Raw genomic sequence first — 27,412 nt, 5'->3', positions numbered from 1 at the left:
CCCCCAGTTCTGTTCGTTAAGGTACATTTTGATAGCCTGATATCGCTATAATAACTTAAAGCTATTGCAACAACATCCCCCATTACGATTATAAACAATAGTCCTTTGAACTGTAAAATGCTCTTGCGATGCACTGAAACTTTTCCACCATGCTAACCATTCTGCCCAGTGTTTCCAAGAACACTAAATACTGATTCAAATCAAAGTTGGATTAGTTCCATATTCAAAACTCCCCTGATTTTTTTTTTTTTTTTTTTAACATGAAGTCTCAGTGCAGTCTAATACTCAAATGCGTTGTTCATAGCTTCAGGCACAGTTAGAATATACATCAAACATATTTTCTTGAATCTAGCACTCTGATATGATGAAAGGTGTTATAGCTTTCACTAAACAGTTGAAATTTGGCCACAGAATTGCTAGATCAAACGCTCTGGAATGGGGGAGAACAAAACTACCCTTTCTTTCTGGGAGCTGCCTGCACTTACAAGAGCATTAGGCTTAATAAAGCCATACCCTAAGCCTAAATTTTAGAGAGTTTATTTATCACAAGAGGTAACTCTTGACAAGAGGTGCACCTCATCCCCCAGGTGCTGTATGTACATCTGGTTTATTCCTAGTGACATTTTCACCTGTCAAAAATAATGGGCATCTCTTGTTGAGTCCAGTCACTTCTTGTAGCAGAACCACATTAACATCACAGAGCAGGTATCATGCATCTGCCTGCAAAAGCAGACAGCGAAACTAGGCTTAACAATATGCATACATTTCCAAACAGAATTTTGGTGCAGACAGTGACATTTAACTGAAACTCAGCTTTTACCAAAATATTATATAATACAAAAATCCCAAAACACTGGGTAAAAAGAAGCTGCTGACGTCCACGCATCAGTTAAAGAAGAAACTCCTCTTGCATAAATGCAGCAGCAGCACAGAACAAGCACAGACTTGGCTATACAAATGCATCTTTTCTTCTGTAGGGATTTGCATGGATTCTCCACCCAACATCATTACTAGCATGTTTTAGCATCATACCAATGGTGGCAAAATCTAGTATTATGCCATCATGCAGGCTAATGGGAATTTATTCTGCCGTACTGAACACTGCTGTGCTTGCTTTGAATATGTATTGTCACTCTGATTTGTCCTTGTAGTAAATGCATCTTATACTCTTAACAGTCGCGTTTTGTCAGAAGTAAAAAAGTTCAGTAGCCCATACTGGGCTTTAGTACAGTCAAGATGACAACAAAATACAAGGATGTCATTAAACTGCATATATTATAGAAAACAGGTTTACTTTGCATTTAAGTCACATTTAATACAAGACAAGTTGGTCTGAAACTGTGAACTCATTCTATTTGGAACAAAGTATGGCACAGATTCCCAATACCTATGGACATTGTGTAAATAACACGATTTTCCTCTCTGCAATGATTATCAATTCGCCAAAAATAGTGTAACAGTCAAAAGGGAAGAGTGAAGGAAAACACATTTAGGAGGAGAAATAAAAAATGTCTAAGAATTGAAAATAAATGACTTTTGTAAGAAACTTTATTTAACTTCATTTTTAAAAATGCATTCTCTCCTCAGAACAAATGCCTCCATTTAAAAAAAAAAAAAAAAGACTGCAGTAGCACACACTTGCACTCAAAAGGAAAACATGCAAAACCGATGGCTGAAAAAATTCTGCATAAAAATCCAAGACTTCAGGCAAAAGTTTGCCCCCATGTGCCTTTAGGGACCCCAGACCATCCACAGCTTTCAGTGCAATGTCTCTTGCTTCCAATTGGTGGGGAAACATATGGCAGAAGCTTGTCTTCTGACAGCTACACTCTCCCAGATGTTTGAAGCAAAAACAGTCTCAGCTGTATTTTAAAATATCACTGTTAAACTGTTGCAGAAAGTACAAACAGAATTCAATAAAACTGTCAGAATCCAGTGAAGAAAAACGTTTGAGTTCTACCCTGTGCCATACACATCTTAATAAAAAAAAAAATTAGACAGAAAAACAGATTTTATTAATACACCCTCTTTAAATTTTTTATTTCTGAAAGCAGCTCTTTACGCAAATCAAAAGCAGTTCCTGAGTAACTGCAGTAAACAGTGTCTTTTTAAATATTTTTGCGCCTCAGCTCTTCTGTTTTGGTTCTTCCTTGGTTTTTTTCCCTAGTTTTCAAGTTTAATCTCAGTTCTTTTTCGAAAATGTGCAAGTTCAGTTAGCATCGTTTCCAGAAGTCCACAGCTTGCAGGTCTTCCTGCAACAACTATAAGATCTGCACATATGCTAGGTTGTACTCCTATACCTATTGCAGATTTTGCTCTCAAACCTGTACAGCATGCATTTTCACGTCTTCTTCAGCATACGCCGGGACTGCCATGTATGGAACTTATTGTAGGCCGTCTGCAGCATCTCTTCTATATGACTTACCAACTGAAACATTAAGAGGGAAAAAAAAATGTCCCAGCTACTGGAAAGCAGATGCCCTCCCCTCCCTTTCTTTGGTCAGATACTCAGTTGGATTCTTCCTTTTATTCACTAAGAGTAATCTCACTAAAATCAAAGAGGTATGCCAGATAAAGAGAGAAAGGGCCTTGAGGCTCTACTGCAAAGTATCTGTAGAGGGAGCAGTTCAGAGGGCTACTAAGCTGAGCAGGTCACAGGGAAGTGACACTTGATTGTGCTGTCTGTTCGAGTATGTAGTCTGTGACCACTTCATGTCTGACATGGTGGGATACCGTTTTGAAGTTGCTAAAGTTCCACTTCATGGTGGAAGTGAAAAACAAAACATGACTTCCCCTTTGTATCGTCTCACTTGGGTAACTTCAAATTATAGTTCTTGACAGTTTTTGGAATTACTCCACAAGTTATACAGGGAGAGAAAACATGCATAACTGTGTACCCCATTTCCTAGTTAACAAAAAACTTAAAATGCCCTAGGATAAGAGGTAACAAAGCTACCATACTCTGATAATTACGATTCAAATTAGTAATAATCACCTACGTAATTAAAGAGTATTTTCCCCTTACATTTGTGCTTAAATACTGTCTCCGAATCTTTTCTTGGAATGGGCAGAGCTTTGTAACCTGAAATCTTTCCAAGTTGCTCCTCATTTTCACAACCTGAGAGAGACACAGAAACCAGTATTATAATCACTTGTACAGAAGTTTCATTTCCTTTAACAAATTGTTCTTCAACAAAACACCTTGTACCTAATTCTGGGGGCTACTTTATGTATAGTTTGAGGAAGAAAAGTTGTTAAAATATCAGTCTCTAACAATCCTTGAGTGCGTATTTTGAGGCAAGTGCAATATGACTGGAAGTGCAGTGTGCCACTGCTATCATTATTAGTTTAGCATTAAATACGATAACAAGATATTCACAGAACCATCTTTTTTTGCTCCAAGCAAAGACCGTACCATGGACTTTCAGGCCACATTTGGCAGCAGAAAATCCAACATATCTGAATGCAAATTTTTATCTTTATAATGCATATGAGGTCAAAAGAAAGAATAGCAACAGAAAAATAGTTACAATCAGATGCCTGGCTGTAGGCAGACACCTCTTCTTCAAGGCAACTTTGTTCTAAAAAGCAGCGTCTGTTTTGAAGCTATGACTGAGTGATTTTTGCAATGGATAGAAGAATAAGGAAAACTTTATTATTACTGTCACCGCAGAGGTTACGTCTTAAGAGTTGGGGAAGGGAGGCTTTAATTTGTGTGTTTTAAACTGGCGATGAAAAATCTGCAGCTGGACTATAGCTGACCATTCTGTTTGAAACTATCTTACACCAACTGCTCCTGAAGGGGGCTAACAGGCATGCAGCAACAAGGCTGATTTTAACCTATAGCACCAGCAGAATTGCTGAAAAAAAAGTAACATTTTACATTGTTTTGTGACCTTCAGCTTTAGGGATGAGGAAGTGCTGCACTGGCTTAAAGCCTATGTACGAGTTCTATACTTCCAAGTTAATGACAGTCATGCCAAGATCTGGCCACATCACAACCAGGGCCACACTAGGAAGCTCTGCCTTACCTTTTCTTCTAGGAATGGTGTGTTAACAGGAAAGCAGGACCAGAAGTGTCGTAGCAGTTCCCCTACTGCCACGTACAAGTGTTTTAGTTCAGACTGAACGTCATTTGGCACCATCTCTGCAACAGGAAAAGGATTGTCACATCACTCAAAAACTGTCACGTGAAAATCAGAATGCAAGGCTGATGAAGGAGTTCATTAATAGACATTTCTACTAGAATCACAGAAAGGTTGGCTGGGAGGGAACACTGAGGTGCCTCACCCATGAAGGAGGACCATCAGCAGTATTAGGTCAGGTCAGCCGCTATTTATGGCTATATACTTGGAATCTTATATATTAAAAAAAGGGAGATTTATGCCAGGCAAAGAATGGGCAAACTTAATCCAGGATTAGAAGCAGTATATTTGTATTGTTCCAACAGTGTGGCAGTACTGCTTCTGGGACCAGCACCCCGTTCTCCTCACAGCGTGGTACTAACTACTGCGTGGTGGATACTGCAAGATTTTCTCTCTCTTATGTTGGCAATAAGAAAATGGTCACAGCATGTGGAAGATGAAAGATCCAAGCAGGAACAAGGAACTGTATCCAAGATCCTCTAGAAGAAGAAAGGGCGACAGGGTTCAAGAACAGGAAAGAAACCACAACTGTAAAAACCAAAGGCAAAATGCACAAGCAGTCATTCAGGATGACAGGAGCATAGCGAATAGCGAACTCTAGAATGAGGCGGTTTTAAAATAAATTAAAAAAAAAAATGGTGATCAGGCTCAAAGTGGAGTGTACCACTCAGTATGTCAACTGGGATCAGTAAAAAAGCCTCACTCCCGACTGCTGACTCCTTTCAGTACCATAAAGAACTCATACTTGCTTTTTCAGCTGTCTGAATTAGTTTCTGCTGCTCTTCAGAGCAAGTAACACAAGTTAAAGTGGAAAACCGTTATAAACCCTGCTTGTGACAACAGGGATTCATCTGCTGTGAAACTAAAGAGAAAGGAACTCAAACTGGCAGGAATGTGACAACAGGGAAAGGGGTGGTTGAATGGAGATGTGAGAAGGAGGGGCTGTCTGGTTTGCCCTTGCAGTCTAGAATAAAGTTGTCCTTTTCCACAGCAAGCTGTGTATCTTAAATGCAGGCCGCAAAAAACCTAGTTCCAGACAATTATCTAGACCTCACCTCCTTAGAGCTTTCCCAGAATATGCCTTTATTTTCCAAACTACAGGGGAAAAAAAAAAAAAACAGAAAAGAGAAATGCTGAAGAAGCAAAACCCATTATCTGTAGGACTGAGTATCAAGTGTATCCTTCATCACTTGGTCTGTAAAATTTTCTTATTCACTTGCTTCAGTACTGGTGTAGCCTGTACCAGCCTCATGGTGTGGCTGGGTGGTTGTTTTTCTTTTGTTGCTGTAACCCAGTATTATTCCAGCTACGTGTTTCTATAATTTCCTTTATCACTGTAACATATTGTAAGAGGGAGATGAAACAGCAAGCCAGGTACTGCTGTATAATGCAATAAGATACGATTAAAGTATTATACATCCTAAAGCCTTACGGTTTATGGCTTGCTGTGTTCCACCCTGCATAAGTGCTCCTCCAGGTGACAGGACTGCAATAGTGCTAGTAGCATCACCACTTGAAAGAACCTGAAGGGAGAGAGGGAACAAATATTCAGATCGCTTTTTCCAACAAAATCTTTTTAAAATAAGTTGTATTTGAACTCCCATGGCAAAGATACACTTGAGAAGATACAACAGAAGCTCTGATGAAGAGTCCGCTCTTCTCCAGAATTAGACATAGTACCTTCAAGTGATACAGCTCATGTTTTCAGTGAAAGCTCTCCAATTAATTACAGGCAAACAAACCTTTTCTTTAGCTAGTATGTGAACTGGCTGTGCAGCTACTTTGAAATGAGACAGAGAATTACTATACTGAAATGTGACACGTTCACAGTTGTGGCTGCTTTACTTAGGGCCAAGTCTAGGCTGATTCACAGAGGAAGCTGAGATACTGGCTGGGGAGACTGGCTACATGGCTATGCTGCCCTCCAGTTGCCAGGACAGAGCTTCTGTGCAGCCCACAGTGAGATCGAACATCCTACCTACATGTATTTAGGAGTGAAAGACCCGTTCAGTTACAAGCCTGCTTACTATGACCTCCTAAGATGATTACATCCTAAATTTCACAGGGTGGGATCAGTGACATCAGCCTGTGCTTCATGGCGCACGACTGTCCTGCTTTACTACTTTTACCATTTCCTCAAAATGATATGGTAACAGTAGAACATAACTCTGAATATCAGCAGCGACTCCATTTCCTATCGTTTAGATTTTAAACACAATAGCTCAGAAGGTATTGCCTAAAGTTCTAAAATAACATGAAACTATTGGAGACAATAAAGTTTACCCTGAAAAATTAAAATTCCAGTAGATGTGAGACACAAGATTATACAGAAAGCAAGATGGTAATATCGAGAAGGGATTTTTTTTGAGTATTTTTACATACCTGAGTTAGTTTGGGTACATATGCTTCCATTTCTTGCCTAATACTATGAAAAGAATTAATTATATCCTGACTGGTTGCATATTGCTGTGACTGAATTGGAGTTGGACCATGATAATACCTGTGAGATCAGAAAAGGAGAGAAAAGTGTATTAACAGGAGTGTTGGTACAACAGAGGCCAAACTCAGTAGACAGTTCTTCAAACGTTGACAATTTTAGATGCTTTGCAACTGCTGACACGAGTATCTACATCTTACTTATTGACAAAGTAAAATACATTGCCACATAGGAAGAGACTGGGTTAGGGATGATATGGCAGCAAGATAAGAGAAGTGCTATCCGTGCCACCTAGTTCCAGGAATATCGTTAGAATGGAGGAATTCACAGGACTTCCAATTGAAACCAAGTACATGAAGTTTGGTGGACATTTGGAACTGCGCTCTTTCCTGTGGTATCACTCCTTTTCTGAAGTTATATCTATGGTTCTCAAACTCAACAGTCTAGAAAACAAGAGGACTATTACTACAAAAACACTAGCGCAGCAAGCAGTCCAAACTATCCCAACTGGGCTTTTTTTGCCTGAGAGTGGATTTTCCTTGGAATTGTTATGTATTTTCACATGTAATACATACATTTTTCCACTGTAAGCTGCCACAAAGTGCTGAATCATGAGTACACGTCTGTCAGACTTTCACAGAAATTACATGTCAAAGCCCTTCAAGTGGGCTTACAAAGACTTAAAACTTGCTGAAAAGCAAGATGAAATCAAAATACAAATTTAAAGGGGAATTACTTGGAAGTTGGTTTATGCAGGAGTTCATATTAGGTTTTTAAACTTAGTCTAACCACACTGGAGTGTGGCACAGTAGAGACTAAATCAGCTGATTCTGTGTAGGCTGTGATGAGACCTGCTAGATTGAATATGCTGAAATAGCGGTGCATATTTTGTTAACTTACCTATCAGACTTCTTTAAGTTTAGTGCAATAGTTTTAATGCTATTATTCTTTGATAAATCTTCATATTCAATGGACTCCTGCAGCTTCACCTAAAATAAGCCAAATGATTATACACATTACTAATGAGGACACAATTCGGTGCATCTAGTGCCTTTTTTTTTTTTTCTCCAGTTCACTGAGTTTGAGCGGAAGGGTTACTAAAACCTTAAAGAAAATGAAAGTGTGGAATAGTTCATGTCTACCCTCCAGAGGGAGCAGTGCCCGATATTCTTTAAAGTCTGCAATTTGGAAGTCTTGGCACTACCACTTTTTCTGCAGATTCTGGCCAAAACTTGCAGTCCCTGCCACTTCCAAGAAGTGCTCTGCTATACATAGCTCATTCTTTGTGCTCTCTGTTTATGTCCATCTATCTCTGCATTAGCAGAAATAGTAATGGTTTAATGGCTGGCGTGTAAGAGTGTAGGGCTAAAACCATAAACCCAAGCGATTTGGTGACAGCAGAGCTAGAGCATTAGCGGCGAGAGACACAGTGATATCAGATTTGTACAGTGAGAAAACTACTTTTGAAGTCTCCTACTCTCATGCTACGCTTTCACTTATCTTCTCAACACATTTATTCTAGTCCTGGTATATTGCTTACTCCCCAGTAAAATACATAGCTTTCGGGAAAGCCAAAGCTGTTGACCACCTCAACATTTAACAACATGTGTATTCTACAACCTTTTCTCACAATATACAGGGGTTTTTTGAGTCCTCTTGGCATTTTCTATTTAGGCTGTCAACTCTAGCAAGAGTATTCAATTCAGTTTTGTAGCAATTACAGTACTCTCTTCTACCTTGTTAGCTGCTACGGTTAGTCTAAAACAGGCTGTTGCCCTGTATTTCAGTGCACTGGGCATCACTACGCTTTGTTTAACCTCGCTTCAGCTTCTGACCTTAAACTGGCCATGTGCCAGTTTAATCATCCCCTCTGCAAACAATATGCTTCACAGGTTAATACTGGTGCTTGAACACCATTATCTCTTTCAGATGGATGTTCTCTAGAAGTTTTCAGGTATTTGGGGAAAAAAAAAAAAAGGGGGAGGGAGGCAAAAATAGAACTGCACTGAGTGGAAAGAACCGGATTTCTGGGTCCAATCAGAAGCATGTTGGAAATTTTCTACCTTCATTGGGCACTACTGAAGAGATAAACAGAACAATACTTCAAGGTGTAATTTATTTGTGTTTACTAACAGAGGTACAAAGCTCCTTACAGGCCCTCAGGTTCTTATTCTATATACTTACAAGCAAAGCTACATAAGTGTCACTTCAGATGCATCATAAAACAAATAAGGAACTCTCATCAATCTTTTGAGACAGAGCTTCCAGTTCCATTCAATTGGAATTACATCAGCTAACTTTATACCTTTTTAATTGGTGGCTGAAAGAAATCTGAATCCCTGGAGTTTCCATCCGTACTGCTGGTCTCACTGTAATGGTCATTTTGTGCTTCTCTTAAAATAGAGAAACAGCATTAAGAAGAATTCACCTCACAGGAAACTTAAGATATAAGCTAGAGACAAAGTAAATACATCTGTTTCAAAAAAATTATATACATGTTCATATACTGTATATCAACTTTTTTCCCTTTATGTCTTCATTTCTAAAAGTTGATCTAGATAGAAGGAACAACCTCTTCAAATAACCCTGTTTGTCAAGGGGGAAATTCAACAGCGGGGGAGGGTGCTTCTCCCTCTCTTCAGAAATAGTAGCATGCCAACAATGCAAGTGGGACACAGCAAAATCATGACTAAATTAGAAACATTTTGCATACACACTTATGACAACCAGGTATTAGAAGAACCATGGGAGCCCTGAGATACTACTGTTTCAGAATGAAAGCTATTGTTTTGTCTCTTTCTGAACTAAGAAACACACATTACCCAGAAGAGACTGTTTGAGGTCCACTGTTCAATTTGTGCAAGACAGAAGAGCAACATGAGGGAGCACAGCTACACAGGAGCATTTCCTTAAGATCTCACACAGGTAAGATCTGTAGGATTTGCGAGTAGTAATCCTTTGGTAGTTGTTTATAAACCAGTTGTAAAGTAGATTTCACATCAAACACGTTTCATGCCTCTTTTAAGAAGTTTCATTTCTGAAGGTTACTGTAAATATACATAACCAGCTGATACATTTTTTTGGTCAGGGCAGGGTACTGCACTGGAGGAATCTTTCATCTGATCCACCCACACCACGCTGTTCTTTTGCTTCCTCATTTACTTATGTCCATGCACAGCCACTACAGGAAGCCCCAGCAGACCTGCTCCTGGAAGGCAGGCAATAGGAACTCCCTGCACACTACTTCTGCAGAATACTACTTCTGCAGCCTTCCCCAGGGCCACAAAACTAAGGCAGACACATCCTCTCCTTTTTTGATCTGCTTTGTACCATAACAACTCAGCTAAAAATAGCGCTTGTCATCTCAGACAGCTCTGAAGAACTTTTATAAAGTCAAATGGAACCTAAAGGTATTTTCATTTCTAAAGAAAAATACTTCATTCTTAAAAATTAATAAAAGGTTGGATGAGTAATTGAAGATATAAAATTTGTTACAAAAAAGCTTTTACACAACATTGAAACTTACTGTTTCCTGAGGCCAGCTGCAAGGACCATGGCACTATGATGATTAAAGCGTTTTATAATGGCAGCATTACTACTTTCTCTAGCAGATTTTGAGGCATTTGATGTAGAGGCCACAGGAGCAACACCATAGCCCTACAAAGAAAACAACATTAGGTACCTCCTGCCCCAAAACCACAAAGATGATTCTGTTTTCCATTGAGTCAAGAAGCCCACGTGCCACCTTCTATGAACTTTATTGTGTGTTACTGCATCATCATCTGAAGCAGTAATTTCCTACCTCCCCCTACCATCACTTTATGTACGTTGAAGAAACTCCACAGACTATTCTGCTAGCACTTGGCAGTTTAGAGGTGTCGGAGAAAATAAAAAAAAAATCTTAAACATGTCGTTTTATAAGACCATGATCTGTTATAAGTAAAACCAGAATGGCTTAAAAAAAATTGAAGGATCACCTGTACAAAGCAGACAGGCACTGATGGCAAATAAGACCTAGCAATTGTTTTACTGACCTCTTTTTAACATCTTGTGGGACACTAGCAGCCCACAGGCTAAAAGACACCTGTCAGGAGGATGTGATACCACTAGGAATTCAAAAAACCTCAAGCCTTAATGTTGGCAGCGTTCCCCCATTACCAGGTCGCTGAAGGCAACTCACTTTACCCCATGCTCAGTTTCATGCTTGCACTTAACCAGTCTCAAAAGCAAACTAGGGCAGTTTGCACAGCACTTCAAACATACCTATCCTAAACTCCTAGTCCAGTTTCAGACTTAGCTTTGTACAATCTTACCAGGAAAAAACCCAAACAACTTAGACATGCAGCATCATTATTAATTACAACTCAACAGTTTAAGTTAAATCAAATGCAGAAAAGTCCATCTGTAAGTTATTTCACATTATGGTACACCATTTACAACAATTGTTTTAATTTGTACTTGGAGGCAGGTAATAGTCTAAGTTAGTCATATTTTTAGCAAAACATGGTATTTAAAGCTAAACAAAGAAAACTTTGTAAAGTGTCGTTAAAATAAAGCTGAATCAAATAGCAATATTCAAAGTGAGAACAAGTGCAAAGACTTTTTCCTGTTTTGTGCTACTCTTCTGTACATTGTCACAGCTTCTAAAAGTTAGGAAGAAACCAGAAAGTTCAGTTCAGACAAAAGAGCCATCCAAGTGAAGCAATAATTCTTTAAATAAAGGACGTCTTGCTTTTATACACAGTACACTAAGGCAGACATCTGAGGCATATACAGGTCCATCGGCCCAATTTCAATTTCTTTACACACATACAAGCGTGTAAATGTTGACTACCCAACCATAGCAGCAGCCTAGTAAGTGATGTGGTTTAGAATTAGCGTTTGTAGTTATTTTAACAGGAAATGGACCCATTTTCTCCTTCAATGAAAGTAAGGGTGGGTGGGAGGGTGGGTGTTTGCCGAGTACTTACTTCATCTAATGTTTTATCTTCCAAAGCTGTTAAATCTATCAGAGGGTTTTTCACTCCTTGAGACACCATTGCTTTTAACCCTGTATAAAACAAAGAAAAAAACATGAAAAACTGTATCTAAACAAATAGGAATAATTGTGGGATTATTAGATTGTAATTAACCTTTAAAAGGAGAAGACAGAGGTTCTGCAGATGCCCAAGTATCACTGTGACTACAACTTTCAACCCCTTTCAAAGTTCTATTTAAAATAAACAATAAACTTGGCAAGTTTACAATAACTGTAAAAGATCATCCTAGTAATTAGCACAGTTTTCATCAACTTCTACACATCACTGAATACTGTTTAGTAAAAAAAAAAAAATAATTGAAGATACAGTAATATTAGTTGTGTTAGTGGTAACTGGGAAGCCTTAATTGTGTGTTTCTTCTAATTTCAGCACTGTTTTGCTGCCCTGTCTTGGGTAGAATGGTAATTTATATCCGGCGATAGCTTTTACTTGTGAAGGGCTGTGGATTCCTAATAGAATGCTTTCATTAGTCAGAATATGTGTTAAGGAATGGTGTTAAGTCATCTCAACTCCCCACACTTCTGTATCATCACAAACCTACCTCAGAAGTTAAATAAAAACTTAAGTCAGATAATATTCTAAGATTTCAGATTAAAATGGCTGACAGAGAACAGGGATGGCAACTCCTCTGAAAAATCTTAAACAGGATCTGTATTTGTCTGTTACTAAAAACTGATCTATAACAAAAGCTATACCTGCTGTAATTTGTGCACATACCACAAAACAATGCTTTATGTGAGCAAAGTTATTCCATATTAACTGATGGTAGAGCATAATCGATCTAGCATGATAGTATGTTATGGAAATTATGGAAAAAGTATGTTATCTACCTTGACCTTAGCAAGGCTTTTGACACTGTCTCCCATAACATCCTCATTAGGAAACTGAGGAAGTATGGGCTAGACGAGGTGACAGTGAGGTGGATCGAGAGCTGGCTGAGTGACAGAACTCAGAGGGTTGTGATCAGCGGCACAGAGTCCAGTTGGAGGCCTGTAACGAGTGGTGTCCCTCAGGGGTCAATACTTGGACCAATTTTGTTTAATATATTCATTAATGACCTAGATGAGGGGTCAGAGTGTATCCTCAGCAAGTTTGCTGATGATACCAAGCTGGGAGGGGTGGCCGACACTCCAGAGGGCCGTGCTGCCATCCAGCGTGACCTGGACAGGCTGGAGAGCTGGGCAGAGAAGAACCTAATGAGGTTCAACAAAAGCAAGTGTAGGGTCCTGCACCTGGGAAGGAAGAATGCCAAACACCAGTATAGGTTAGGGGCGGACATGCTGGGAAGCAGCTCTGAGGAGAAGGACCTGGGGGTCCTGGTAGACAGCAAATTATCCATGAGCCAGCAGTGTGCCCTTGTCGCCAAGAAGGCCAATGGCATCCTGGGCTGCATAGGGAAGACTGTGGCCAGTAGGTCGAGGGAGGTCATTCTCCCGCTCTACTCTGCACTGGTGAGGCCACAACTGGAGTACTGTGTCCAGTTTTGGGCTCCCCAGTTCAAGAGGGACAGGGAACTACTGGAGCGAGTCCAGCGTAGGGCAACCAAGATGATTATGGGACTGGAGCACCTCCCTTATGAGGAAAGGCTGAAAGAGCTGGGACTCTTTAGCCTGGAGAAGAGAAGGTTGAGGGGGGACCTGATTAATGTTTACAAGTATCTAAAGAGTGGGTTTAAGGAGGACGGAGCCAGGCTCTTTTCAATGGTTCCCAGCGACAGGACAAGGGTCAATGGGCACAAGCTAGAACATAGGTAGTTACGTTCAAATACACGGAAAAACTTCTTTACAGTGAGGGTGACAGAGCACTGGAACAGGCTGCCCAGGGAGGTTGTGGAGTCCCCTTCTCTGGAGATTTTCAAGGCCCGCCTGGATGTAGCCCTGAGGGATGTGGTTTAGGCAACCCTGCTCTAGCAGGGGAGTTGGACTAGATGATCTCTAGAGGTCCCTTCCAACTCTGAAGATTCCGTGATTCCGTGAAATTATTACAGATTTACTGTTGCATGAGTTATGATAAAAAGCATTTCTAGTGCTTTCCACTTTTGAGGCCCGCATGGATGAACAAAGGAGCTCAAGCACCTCAAACACAAAAAGGAAGCCTACAGAGGGTGTAAGCAAGGACAGGTGGCCTGGGTAGAATACAGAGAAGTTGTCTGAGCAGCCAGGGATCAGGTTAGGAAAGCTAAAGCCCTGACAGAATTCAATCTAGCCAGGAATGTGAAGGGCAACAAGAAAAACTTCTACAGATAAATCAGTGATAAAAGGAAGACTAGGGAAATGTGGGCCCTCTCCAGAAGGAAATGGGAGACCTGGTTACTCGGGACATGGAGAAGGCTGAGGTACTCAATAACTTTTTTGCCTAAGCCTTTACTGGTAAGTGCTCTAGCCACACCACCCAAGTCACAGAAGGCAAAGGCAGGGACTGGAAGAATGAAGAATCGCCCACTGCAGGAGAAGATCAGGTTCAAGGCCATCTAAGGAACCAGAAGGTGCACAAATTCATGGGGCCTGACGAGATGCATCTGCAGGTCCTGAGGGAACTGGTGGATGAAGTTGCTAAACCACTATCCATCGTATTTGAGACCTTGTGGCAGTCCAATGAAGCTCCCACTGACTGGAAAAGGGGAAACATAGCCTCCATTTTAAAAAGGAAGATCCAGGGAACTACAGGCCAGTCAGTCTCACCTCTGTGCCTGGCAAGATCATGGAGCAGGTACTGCTGGAAAGTATACTAAGGCACATGGAAAATAGGGAGGTGACTGGTGACAGCCAGTATGGCTTCACTAAAGGCAAATCATGTCTGACAAATTTGGTGGCCTTCTGTGATGGGGTTACAGCATTGACAGATATGGGAAGAACATCATCTATTTGGACCTGTGCAAAGCATTTGACACTGTCCCGCATTACATCCTACTCAGTGGATAAGGAATTGGCTGGATAGCCACACTCAAAGAGTTGTGGTCAACAGATCAATATCCAAGTGGAGACCAGTGATGAGTGGTGTTCCTCAGGGGTTGGTATCAGGAGCGGTGCTTTTTAACATATTTGTTGGCAACATGGAGAGTGGGATTGAGCACAGCCTCAGCAAGTTTGCCGATGACACCAAGCTGTGTGGTGTGGTCGACATGTTGGAGGGAAGCGATGCCATCCAGAGGGAGCTGGACGGGCTTGAGAGGTGGGCCTGTGTGAACCTCATGAAGTTCAACAAGGCCAAGTGCAAGGTCATGCACATAGGTCAGGGCAGGGCAATCCCAGGCACAAATACAGGCTGGGTGGAGAATGGATTGAGAGCAGCCTTGAGGAGAAGGACTTGGGGGCGTTGGTTGATGAGAAGCTCAACATGAGCTGGCAATGTGTGCTTGCAGCCCAGAAAGCCAACCATATGCTTGGCCAGCAGATGGAGGGAGGTTATTCTCCCTCCCTACTCCACTATTGTGAGACCCCACCTGGAGTACTGCATCCAGGTCCGGAGCCCCCAACATAAGGAGCACATGAACCTGTGACAACAGGCTGAGTTGGGGTTGTTCAGCCTGGAGAAGAGAAGGCTCCAGGGAGACCCTACAGCAGCCTTCCAGTACCTAAAAAGGGCCTGCAGGAGAGGTGGGGAGGACTCTTCATCAGGGAGTGTAGTGATAGGATGAGGGGTAACGGTTTTACACTGAAAGAGAGTAGATTTAGATTAGATATCAGGAAGAAATTCTTTACTGTGAGGGTGGTGAGGCACTGGAACAGGTTGCCCAGAGAAGCTGTGGATGCTCCAACCGTGGAGGTGTTCAAGGCCAGGCTGGATGGGGCTTTGAGCAGCCTGGTCTAGTGGGAGGTGTCCCTGCCCACGGCAGGGGGGTTGGAACTAGATGATCTTTAGGGTCCTTTCCAAACCAAACCATTCTATGATTCCAAAGGCTAATTTGTTTCAAGAAATACACTCACTATCAAACATGCTAAGAATAGCAAAGTGATAGCTAACTTTTAGTGACAATCTGTAGCTTTCATTTTACAGTTCAACAAACAAGATGCCCAGTAAACGGACATAAAGAAAACTTTTTACTTCAGCTTTGCTAGGTTTACTAGCTATACCTTGAGTGTTATGCTCTATGATATATGTAAGACTGTAGCAGCCTACTGCAGAAACAAAGTCAAAAAGCTTACCTTTTTCATCCAATTTGGCACATTCCGCAAAGAGGTCTTTTGAGCCTGTATTGAGCCTGTCCCGATGGAAATAATGAGACTGAAAAAATCGTGTCCAGAATTCCCTCTCGGTCATGTTATGTGGAACATTTTCTGCATATTTCATTTTTACTGTGAAAAAAACCGGTAATAATTACACACTGTTCCGCAAATCTTAATGTGGTATTTTATGTTAAAATTTCCTTGCGTGCTTCCTTACTTTCTGTCTAATGCTGCCTTCATTTATGCCAATTAAATGTAAGGGAATGCAGTAGTTAAGCATGAGTAAATAGGTACTCTCTTCTGCCCTGCAACGCTAGCTAATGCTTTGAAAAGAAATACATGTAACCGTAGTGTGAATACTCCAATTTGAATTGCACACACACAAGAAGTCTGATTTGCCAGAGTTCTAGTTATTCTCAGAATGGATCTAGTCTTTTTAACCTGGGGCCAAAATGACCTGGTGTTAAGTGTTCAACAATAGTGCTGGGGAACAATGGCAATCTTTTCCTCCCAAAGGTGATTTAATGAAAAATACCAATTAATCGAAATGCTGAGTAGGAAAGTATCATGGGAGTCAAGAAACTACTCACAATTTAAAAAAAAAAAAGTCAACATAACAAGTTAAAATGTTTTAATTTAACGAAATCAAGTTTTCATTTCAAAAGCATGTTTTAACACATGCTTTTTTCCATCCCTCAGACAAGGCAGGGAAAATCATCCAGAAGACTGAAGATACGGTCCTTTATGCTTCCAGGTTCAGACTAACATCCTAGTCCTCCCACTGTAAGATAGTAAAAAACAAATATTAAATGCATGTATTTGTTACGTAAATCACTCTTCTTACCTGCAGGATATGTTCGAAATATGGATTCAATGATATCCGAAGTCAAATTATACCTCAGACCATTGCAGCCATCTGTTTGAGGCCGTACATCAGCCTAAGAAAAAGCATAGAGGGAGGAAAATCAGTCATATCTGAATGCCTTCTGTAACTGGGAAAGAAAAAAAAAATGGCATCTTGCAATCAAATTCTGCTGCAGATAAAATAATCTTCCTCCTCCAAAAATCCATAGCATATTTGATCATAAATAGGTATTTTTAGAATGAGAAATGAAAGAACATGCATTAATTGCTTTATTATACTTGCCACTTAAGGGATGATTCAACAAATAGACTGTAAGCTTTAGAAGACAAAAAGCAAAGACCACTCCTACCAGTCAAAATAAGGTATGTTTTGTTTAATATACCCTTGTTTCAAAGTAAAAATCGGCATGCTTATTGTGTATGCCTAATCATTTGTTGTTTATTCAACAATTCTTCTAGTGAATAATCAGTGATAATAATGAAGTGACAAAAAAGGATTTATGGCTCTTAGATCTTATTTTCTTATACACTAAAAGCACCTCAGTATAATTGATAAATAACACCAAATTTAAAAATTGAGAGTAAGCCTTCGTTAGAACTTGCAAGTTAGATCTCAGTGATCTCTTTAGGAAGCTCTGGAGCGAGCAAGCTCAGTCCAATTCTCAGTAACAGGAAAAAGTACATGATTGCGTATGCTGCTTCCTTTTCTTCCTTTTTCTGTATCACCACCTTCTCAGGGAAACACTCATTCTGAACAGAGCCAGATAGTTATTTTAACTTGAACTAGGACACACAAATATCTGAAGTTTTCTTCACAAATGCGAAGTACACAAACACAACCAGTTATTTTAAGAAAGCTTAAGTTTTGAAGGTTCGGGTTTGGCTGGGTTTTTTTTAAATGTTAATGCGTAAGAATAACGAGAGACAGGAAATCAGAGCCATCAGGTTCATTTGGTAACTGACTGAGGTATTTCTAGGGGGAAAAAACAAGTCCTTGTACAGCAGTTAAGTCAGAAAACAACTCCCACCTCCTCTTTCCCTCCCAAACCCTTGACGTGTACACAGTCATTACAAAGGTAGAAACGGGATTCCAGCTAAAGAGTCATAATCTGTACGAATTTTGTTGCCGAAGCAGAAACGTGTCTCTGTGGGAGGAATCTGAAGATTGTACCTGGATTACTTTTAGACTGCACTGAGATTACTGATGCATGGTTTCTACAAATGGGGAACATAACTGAAAGTTGGGGAAAGAGAGATGAAACAAGCTTTCAGATACACCCATTGTTCTTCAAGTAGCTGAAAGCATGTACTGGTTTAAAGAAATTGGGGAGGGCATAAAACTTTTTGTGCGGAAAGTCTTTGCAGCTTCATTTATGCATATCAATGCTGCAATAGATACTTTTTTTTTTTAATTTATAGAGTTAATACACTGTAATCTAGTGACTGAAGGTTCACCATTATTCCTATTTTATGGAAGGCAGAGCAGCAGTATAAACACCATCTGCCTGTTGTCAATTTAAAGGTCAAATTGAGCATCTTAAATTGACAAAGTTTTGAGGTTGCATATTTGTGTAGAACTTCTTTTTTCCTCTCCTTTACACTTGGAATAGTCTAACAAACATGCAGAGAGATGTTGAGGAACCAGGAAAGAACAACATTAAAGTACACGGGAAGAAAGTATATGAGCAGAACTCTCACTTTCCTCAATTTGTTTGCTCTAAAACTCTTAAAATTAGAGGTTCAACGTACCAGAAATGCTGCGGAGATGCCCACATCCTGCTTGCTAGGTGCTGCAGAATTATCCCCTGCATTCAGGCTTAAACGGTTGGCCCAGAATTCTTCAGCACTGATTACTTGGCTCACAACAAGGTCTTTATAGAGCTGAAACAAAACAGGATCTTCTTGCAGCATTCTGGTAAAAGAATGTATTGAATAGAATTGAAACGCTGCAGAATAAATCACTAGGATTTCCATAACTAACATGAGTTCACAAAAGGAACAGAAACCAACTTTTCTTTCAAAATGCTGTGTATTTCTTAACAAGACTGTGTAAACAACCAGCCTCAATAGCTATATTTGTTTCAAAAGACTTAAAGAACTAAAAAAAAAAAAAGTTTAAGGAATAGCATTAAATGCTAGAAAACAGTAATGACTAGGAAAAAGTTAATGTGGGATTAACATCTTGTCCTAAAATGTTCTGTGGTGCTCTTGTGTCTTTGCACATCCAGGACTGACGTCTCCTGAAGTGTAAAAGCACAATGAATTTTCTTGAACTTCCATAACAAAGGTCTTGGCGGGGGGCGAAGAAATTTCAGCACTATGCAATTCTTGTTTAAGATCTTAAAATTCAGTAGCTACAGGTCTCTATTCTAGTGCAAGCATACATATTACAAAACATGCATGGGATAAGATACCTTAAAACACACATTATCCCGAGTTGTTTGTTCATTTAAGTTTCTGTTGGTTTCTTAACTATCACATGTAGCACAAGTGCTACAGAAACATTCAGTGTCACTGTTACTATCCAAAATGCAAAGAGTGTATGCACCTGAAACTTCAGTTAATTCATGTTTAAGGAGCTTTTCCTACAGCTGTATACCTAATTTGAAACCCACTGGGGTACTTTCAGGGAAACTTGCATGTGTGCTCACAATCAGCTAATAACCTAAACACTCTTCAGCATGTACCTCAGGGTCTGGATCATTTGCAAACAAACAAACAAAAAAGACATCTTATGAATACATAGTATGTGGTCTAGGGAAGAACATGGATAAAGTGCATTCTGGACTGAATGAAAGTCTATAGCTGCTCTAAGGATGAAGTGGAAGTGAAAGCTTTGTGGCAGAACATCCCTATTATGTCTTAACCACTAAGGTTTTTCCAGTTTTTCTTGTTGGTACAAATATGGATTAGTGGCAATTCTTACTCATTAGCGCAGCAGGAAGCAGTCTGTTATTCTAACTATTTCATTAAAACTTGGAATTTTGGTACATACCTGACCCCCACATATCAATAAATGGGAGGCAGTGCCACAGGGATTGTGGATGAAGTACCCTTCCAAAACAGGTGGAAACTTTTTTGCCCCATCTGTTGCAAATTAAGCTAATGAAGCCCCATCACTAGACCTGGACTTCTAATTACCAACAGAACAGACTATGCCTGAGTATGTGCAGAGATTCTGGCTTTTCTGTAACTGGAAAAGCTCTTAATGGCACATGGCATAATACTGTAAAACTGCATTTAAGGATACAAAGATTCAGAGCTAAGACTGCTCATGTACACTGTCAGAAATAAGGCCCATAGCATAAAGAAACTAGTATGCTCATAGTGCCAAAGCAGTCTGCACTGCTGTAGATCCTAGTGGTCACTGCAGTACTGGAACCAGTTAATCCTAGATGTGTAAGAGCTCCAGCACAAGTGTTCTCGCCCTTCTGCTGGGAAATCTCCTATGTTTTGAAATTCTAGCTTTAACTTACCTAAGTTCAAAGCTAGACCAGTCTTTGGAAACAGAGGCTAGCAGATACAGGATTCACAGCAGATGCTATAATGAAGTGAAACTCATCTGGGGAGAGGCAGAGAAGGGTGCTCTGTGGCCACGTGGACTGGTTTAACACAAACATTTTAAAGGAACGGAAGCGTATTTTAAAAGCCCTTTTGGGAAAAGGACTTAGGTCCTAAACATCTTCTCAAAATATATTTTAGAATAAACATCTCATATGCCAAATAACAAACTACTGCATCTCAAGTTAGATGCATGAAAATACCTAGCAATTTAGTAGAGTATAAAAAAACACCAGGAAAGAAGATTTGAGGGGGAAGAGGTTATACAGGAAGAAAAAAAAAAAAATAAAAAAAAAATCACAAATCAGGGAAGGTGATAACTTTCGGAAAAGGAAAAAAAAAAAAAAAAAAAGTCTTTCAAGCAGCCTTTCTAACCGATACATATATATTTAAGAAGACTAAAGAGACGGACTGCCAGTTAGGTGCTTTCATCTCATAACCATGGATAACAAAGATGGGGTGGCAGCCGGGCTGGCTGCCTTTACACCTCAAGACATGTCACTGAGAACACAAGTATAGTTTCAACATGTTACAGTTACGTAAGCCTCAAGGAACTGCCTCTAAATTGAAAGCCGAAGATTTTTACTAGGGAAACAAGTGTCATAGCAGTAACAATGTGGCAATAACAACTGTCAGCAGAAATACACTATAGATAGGCCCAAAAAACTTTAAGGCTCCTTTCCCTTTACCTGTTCTTCTCCTCAAGTTCTTTATTAGCTTTCCTTTTGAACTTGGGCAACAGTTGTTGAAGAAGATCCTTTACGGCGTCTCGCTCCTTCACTGCTGTGCTTTCATTGGAGAAGTGAAAGTTGGTTGTGTCCCCTGCGTGCAATACTAGCTGAAGCTGAATTTTAGCTTTACCTTCTGGACTGATTTTCTGGCCTAGATTACACAGAAAGTATTAATTAGCAACAGACACTGAGCTTATACAAGAAACTCTCTTCACTAGAACATTTGCTTATAAGCAGTCATCCAATTAAATACTATTATCCTGTGTGTGAATTCCAGCCATGAAAGTGGAACAGTCAGTCTTCCCCTTAAATTAGTTTGAACCCTGCACCTTGTCTCTAAAACACAAGACACAGACACCAGTAGCCCATTGCTCAGTATCCTTCAGCTACTGTTCAGGAGCCCTAATTCATCTTCGCATTCTCCATTAAGAGAACTGCTACAAATTCGATTGTCATCACTTGGACACTTTAACCTGGTACCAATCCAGGTGCTGCTAAAAGGTGACAACCTCATTCCCCCTTTGCACTTCTTCCTGCTGCCTTTCTTGTACAAGTGTTAGCGTTCGTGCAGCAAGCCGAACCAAGGAACTGATCCACTGAAAAGTAACTCCCTTTTGTTTTTCCAGCTGGACCAGTTCCCGCACAAAAGTGGTAAGAAAGCAGATGCAGGGTCGGGTAACAGCACCTCTGTTGACAGCTGGTTTCAAGTGGTGTCGTACGTACATTTAGCCATTAGTACTCCCAAAGTCGATCCCCAAGGCCTCCAAGGTGCTATTACACCCTTGTGACTCATACGAAAAACCTAACTCCTGCTTCCTTTCTTGTAACCAGAGGGAGCAGAGGCTAGAACAACTACGTTTATGGACTGTTGTGTTATGTGGACTTCAGCGTAGCAGTGCAAATGGCACTAAACTAACTTTGGATTCTACCCCTTTCTTCAGTGCAAGTGGGAGAACCAGAACAAGATGTCACCACTAAATCATTGTCTCTATTACACATGTACAAATACCCACCCCGCCTTTTTTCAATTTTAGATGAAAAAAAAGAACATCTTTCATCTACGTTAAAAAGACTTCAATGACTATACATGTAAATATTTAAAATATAACCTGCTCAAACTTAAGTTAATAGCTAAATAAAACCTTCACAAAGTTGACTATTACAGGTGAACCGAGCTTTTAAATTTGTTATCACGTTCGTATTTAAGAACAGCGTATTAGTTCTGATTCATCACACACACTTTTGATCATGCTGCGATACTTGTATATGACTTTAAACAGCAATAATCACTAAACTTTTACAAAGTGACACATACAACTTTCTTATTATTCCTTCTTTGGCACTACAGCACGTGGAATATGAGCACTAACTGGAGCCAGAAAGGCAGCGTGCTATAGACATTTACTATTCAGTTTTAACTTGCAAGTACTCTGCTATTGCAACAGCAAACACTTATTTGGAATGTTACCGGTTAGACCAAACTACAGATCTAGCACTTCTGAAGCTATGGTCTGTTGGATGAAAATAAAACAGCAAGGTCCATTTTATATGAAAATTGAAACAGCTTTAGCTGCATAGTTTTAAAAGATGACATGCCAGATAGTTTCTGTGTTAGACCCTGAAAATGCTATACTCTTCTCAACCCTCCTCCCACCTTTCCCTCCACAAGCATATGGCATAGATTATTTTTCTGTTCAATTTATTGCAGAAGTTTATCAAAAGTTACTATTAAATGCAGTATAACTTAAACATCTGAAGACTACAGAAGTTCTGCAGTAGCATCCTTAATAAACTGGTGATACTTCACCATGGTCCTGATCTCTGCTGCTACACAGAACAACCTAGTCAAAGCTCCAGATACTTGCAACCTTCCTAACTTACCTACTGGTGTTTTCCAGCAAAGAAGCTTTGGGTTGCATTTAAACATTTCTCAAAATACTGTTTACTAAGCTGGAATAGGAAAAGCGTTCACTTACATTTTATGTCTGCATACATATGGCTGACTGTGAATCGGTCTTTGCCTTCAGGTGCCCATGCTATCCTTTCAGCCATAAGGTAGAGAGCTCCATCCTGCTTCTTCTGACGTACCTTCTTTACAATCAGTAACACTTCTTCAGATGACGTTGCCATTGTGGCTATAAGGAGCTATTAAAAACATACAGTTGAGCTGATTAGTATAATTGTTTTTGCTGTAACTCTTTCACTACTCCTTTCTACATCAAAGCATTAAACCCCACATTTACTCGTTAATGCCTGCATCATTTTTGAAACATTCCAGATAAACATGCGCCCCTCTGTCAGTGCAATCTGCAAATTTATTTAAACAAGATATCGCTAGCTACCTAAACAATTCATCTAATGATATTGCTGATACTGCTTTTGCTCCAATAAAAGAAGCCAAATCTTACATTTAAGCTGATAACCAAATTTTCCTGTTTTAACGTTCCTTTACTGGTTTTTCAAGTTCAGAATACTGAAGCTAAGCAATGACATAAATTCCAAATCTCCTCTGGCATTTGGCAGCAATTCCCTTCTTCAGTGCGAATGGCAGATGTTAAGTCATTTCAGAAAGGGAAAGGATACTAGGTATGTAAAAAATCATGGATTTTCAGTTCTCTGTGCTAAAGATAAGGCAGCCCTGTTACACTCCTGATCTTATTGTGGCCGTTTTTGCCCAAGGCTCGAACAATGCTTTGTACACTTGATTGCAGCTGGCCAGTTTCCTACCCCTCTCCCCCAAAGTCCGAGGGACTAATGTTATACCTGCTTCAACACCATGCTAATTTTGTCACCAGTCTCACATCAACAAGCCTTTTGATACTTGCTGCATTCTTCTCCCCAGCAGTCACTATCACTCCTCTGTACAGGTTCACCCTACAGCCTTAAATTTCTCAAGAGATTAAGGATGCCGCAAGTATGACTACATTCTATTAAAATACTGTCATACACCTATCAAAAAATTACATCTTTGGTATGGTCGCTGTAACTGTATAGTCTGACTGACTTTACTATTGATATGTAAAATAGTATTTTCCAATGTTGATATGCACGTTTCATGTGGTTTAGAATACCCGTAATATTTGCTGGGCCCTGCATCAAACTTCAAACAGTAACCTGCATCAGCTATCGCACTACTACTAAGTGTCACAAAATGATAATTCTAAGCACTTAAATTCACATACTTTTTTTTTTCTTTAAAGAAACAGCAGCAAGATGGGATATTTTACTCTGAAGATCTAGGAAGCAGCATAGCATTCTGTTCAGCAGAAGTCTTACAAGCCCATTTCCGAAATGAGTTAAGTAAAATACTACATGGAAAAACTTAATGGCAAAAGGGCTCTGCACTTAAGCTTTGCTCTTTCATCATTTCAGTCTGCCAAAGCTTTGCCAAAGACTTCAGTGACGTGGAGCTGAACGTGGGGTTTCACATCAGCATCACTGCAGCAGTCACTAGAACACGCTGTGCCACATTCAGATCAGCTCTGCTAATACTTCTCTCTCAAAGAAAACTGCATGGCACGATTTCAGGGCTGTTTCCTAGCATAATCCATTACAGTCTCCCCAGCAGCATTATTCTCCCTCAGTGGTATTCGCACTACCATTTTATGTAGTTTCCTGTTGCAGGTCTGTAGCCTCTCATCAGCACCTTATCCTTACCGGAAAAAGGCAGCTGGCCACAGACCCTAATACACTAGAAACCTCAACATACGCAAGACTAAGGATTTGGGCATTTTTCTCCCTTTGTTACTTTACAGTCCTTTAAGGTCATTATTATCCAACACAGTAGAGGCAAAGCCACAGAATGCAAAGGAATTAAACCTGTACTGAACAGAAAGAAAAAGGAAAGCATTTCCATAGTCAGGCTCATTCTGATGCAAGTTGATTTGCTTTTCTACCATGCTATTTCACCCACCTACAACCAGTCTTTCAACTAGGGAAGAAAACGATCAGCAGCTAGCAACTTCTTCTTTACAACCACGGTGCTTCTAGCACACTACCCTGCAGTGTGCAATCTGTGAATGCACAATTATCCCACAAGTGGCTCATTCTACCTCTGAGAGGGTGAACACACTACCTCACTGCTGTTCTTATATATATCATTGCCGTGCTCCCTTTTTCATGCAGTAATTTATGGTGGCAGTAGGATGATACAATTCACAAGCACAGTAAGCATTACCCAGAATGGAGAAAACCCGGAGCTGTCTTTTGAACAGTACATCAGAAAGAATAAAAAACATACTAATAATGAGGATTTAGGAAAGTTGCTGTCTTTCACTAATGAAAACAAGATGGCTTCTTGTTACAAGAAGTACAGGAAAAATTCTAAAATAGAAATCTTGCCTAGCTGCTAGAAAAGCATGAGTATGGTCTCCTACCGACTGCAGAGGGGAAAGCTACATCCTCACTCAGCACACACGGTACACCAATCATTTTCTTTTCTTTTTGGACACCTAAGGCTTACTATGCAGAAGGGCGAGAGCCATCAATGGTCTATTCACTCCTGCCCAAATCTCATAACCTCTATATTTAACAACTGAAGTTTCCAGGAATCAGTACTGCGGATGATGACACTGCTGCTTCAAGGGGCTAGAACTGCAACACATATACGGAGAAATTCTGTTATTTTACAGCTTTACGTGGTAATTTTAATCTGATGCTAAAAGAATAATCATTACAGTTCTTCAGCTGCAAGTTTTGGAAGACAGACCCTTCTCTGCTTTAAGTACCTTCCAGAAGAGGAAGGTCAGACACAGTATATTCTAAATTCCCCAGCAGTAGCGCTTTTGAAGTGATGGTTAATAGTCTGAAAAGCACTTGGATCAACCAGTAGCCCTAATCCATGGGGTATGACTTGTCATCAAGCCTGTCTTGAGAATGTTAATTTCAGCTGCAGTTTACAACTGTCAAGGTCTATCAGGAAGCTTCAGTGCTGGCACAAAACCAAAAAAGAGGTGCTGTTTGCTTATTCACCTATAACCTCTCCCCTCCTAGCTCTGTGGGAGCGAATGCAGCTTCTGGAAATACTGTCAAATTACAACAGCTATCTTTGCTCTAACATAGTGACTCTTCCTATCCACTTTTAAAACCAGGTACCTCTGTTCCTTACACCACCTGTTCTCAACGCTCTCCATTACCAGCATTTCACTCGTCTCGTCTTTCCATGTGCTTTTGTCAAGTTCTAAGCAGAAACAGAGGAAACCTTTACACAGTTTAATAATGAGGATTATTGTCAGGCATGGGCTGGCAGGCAAGCTCTGACAGATTTGATGCAGGCCTTGCTGCTAGGTTTCTGCTCCCCACAGGGAACAGCAGAATATCTACACGAATGGCCCAGACCGAACCGCAGAGGCGCGAGTGTGCAGCCGGGCCCCGATGCTTCACCCGCACAGCCCAGGGACTCCTGGGGGGTCCGGGAGCCATGAGAGCAGCACCCCGAGGGGCAGCGGCGCAGCTAGGGGCAGAACACAGCTCAGCAGAACGGGCAAGTGCGAGCAGTACCGCCTGCCTCGGACACCAGCGGGCTGAAAGAACCCAGCTGGCACCCCCGAGGGGTCACCCCGGCCTCCCTTCCTCCGCATCACCTGCGCTCCCTGGAGCGCTTCTGCCGGGGGCGAAACGGGCCCGGGGACAGCCCCTACGGCCCCAGCAGGGCACTGGCGGCGGCCCGGGAAGGCGCTGCGAGGGCACCTCTTTGTCTAGGGCCCGCAGCCGCGGCCGAGCGCTCGGGTGAATCCCGGTGCCCTCCAGCCACGGTCCCGCCAGCGCAGCGCTTCCATCTTCCCGCCACCCCCCTCCCCCGGGGGGCTGCCGCCGCGCCTCTCGGTGCCTTCCCGCACGGCACCCCCGACCCCTCCAGGCCGCCGCCGTTAAACGGCGCCGCGGCTAGGAGCGGGCAGCGAGGAAGAGCGGGAGGTCAAAGGCCGCCGCGGCACCACCGCAACGCGCCCGCCCCGCCGCAGCGCTCCCCCACCACCTCCGGGAGGGAACCGCCGGGGCCGGGCGGCGGATCGGGCCCCGCTGCCCCTCACACACACACACAGGCAGAGCAGCCGCCGCCACCGCCTCCCCATCCCCCGCACCGGCGGGATCCTTACCGTGCGGGCGGCGGCGGGGACCTGCTCCGGGCCGGCGCGCTGTCTGCTGCCGGCGGGAGGGGCCCGGGGCGGGAGCGGGCGCTACGGGGGTCGGGCCGCCGCCGGGGCCATGGGGCGGGCAGGGGGCGGGCACGTGACCGGAACAAGCCGCGGGGAGGGCGGGGGGAGGGGGGAAGGCGCCTGCCTCACGTGACAGGGGAACGGGCCGCCGCCACTGCGCGTCCCCTGCGGTCACGTGGGGCGGGCCGGCTTCCCCCCTCCCGTCCCCCCTCCCCGCTCACGTGACAGCCCCTCCCCCGTCGCCATGACAGTAGCGGGCGGAGGGGGGAGTGACGGGGCGGTAAACAGCAGCGCCGCCACCGCCCCCCCCGCCC

The 27,412-nt window shown here is 41.7% G+C and overlaps 2 protein-coding genes across 4 annotated transcripts in view; one reads left to right on the top strand and one right to left on the bottom strand.

The window, feature by feature from the left end:
- The window catches only part of SAAL1 (serum amyloid A like 1), a 106,215-nt gene that overhangs the window by 35,380 nt on the left and 43,423 nt on the right, over window positions 1–27,412 (top strand). The window lies entirely within an intron of this gene.
- GTF2H1 (general transcription factor IIH subunit 1) lies at window positions 1,531–27,352 on the bottom strand. 3 transcript variants are annotated; one of them, XM_054198342.1, is made up of 15 exons: window positions 27,039–27,351; window positions 22,920–23,088; window positions 20,902–21,094; window positions 18,401–18,563; window positions 16,632–16,725; window positions 15,767–15,916; window positions 11,553–11,632; window positions 10,109–10,239; window positions 8,888–8,975; window positions 7,483–7,571; window positions 6,528–6,645; window positions 5,578–5,668; window positions 4,032–4,147; window positions 3,026–3,118; window positions 1,531–2,428 (listed from the first exon to the last, which is right to left on the bottom strand). In XM_054198342.1, exons 2-15 carry the CDS (start codon window positions 23,071–23,073, stop codon window positions 2,342–2,344), a joined length of 1,647 nt encoding a protein of 548 aa, XP_054054317.1. In that variant the 5' UTR covers window positions 23,074–23,088; window positions 27,039–27,351; the 3' UTR covers window positions 1,531–2,341. The 3 variants fall into 3 exon arrangements, with proteins under 3 accessions (XP_054054317.1, XP_054054318.1, XP_054054319.1); XM_054198343.1 differs by lacking the exons at window positions 7,483–7,571; window positions 8,888–8,975 and having other exon boundaries at window positions 27,039–27,352; XM_054198344.1 differs by lacking the exons at window positions 8,888–8,975; window positions 10,109–10,239 and having other exon boundaries at window positions 27,039–27,352.

The sequence above is a fragment of the Rissa tridactyla genome, chromosome 4 (assembly GCF_028500815.1).
Source record: "Rissa tridactyla isolate bRisTri1 chromosome 4, bRisTri1.patW.cur.20221130, whole genome shotgun sequence".
Lineage (NCBI taxonomy): Eukaryota > Metazoa > Chordata > Aves > Charadriiformes > Laridae > Rissa > Rissa tridactyla.
This window is presented reverse-complemented; position numbering and strand designations above follow the sequence as displayed.

Bases quoted from the DNA above. Each gene is read 5' to 3' on its own strand.
- GTF2H1 (XM_054198342.1), bottom strand. From the start codon at position 23,073: ATGGCAACGTCATCTGAAGAAGTGTTACTGATTGTAAAGAAGGTACGT. The intron at 5,669-6,527 runs GTATGTAAAAAT...CTCTCCCTTCAG, and splicing joins ATGTACCCAAACTAACTCAG to GTTCTTTCAAGTGGTGATGC. The intron at 2,429-3,025 runs GTAAGGGGAAAA...TTAATGTTTCAG, and splicing joins GACAGTATTTAAGCACAAAT to TTGGTAAGTCATATAGAAGA.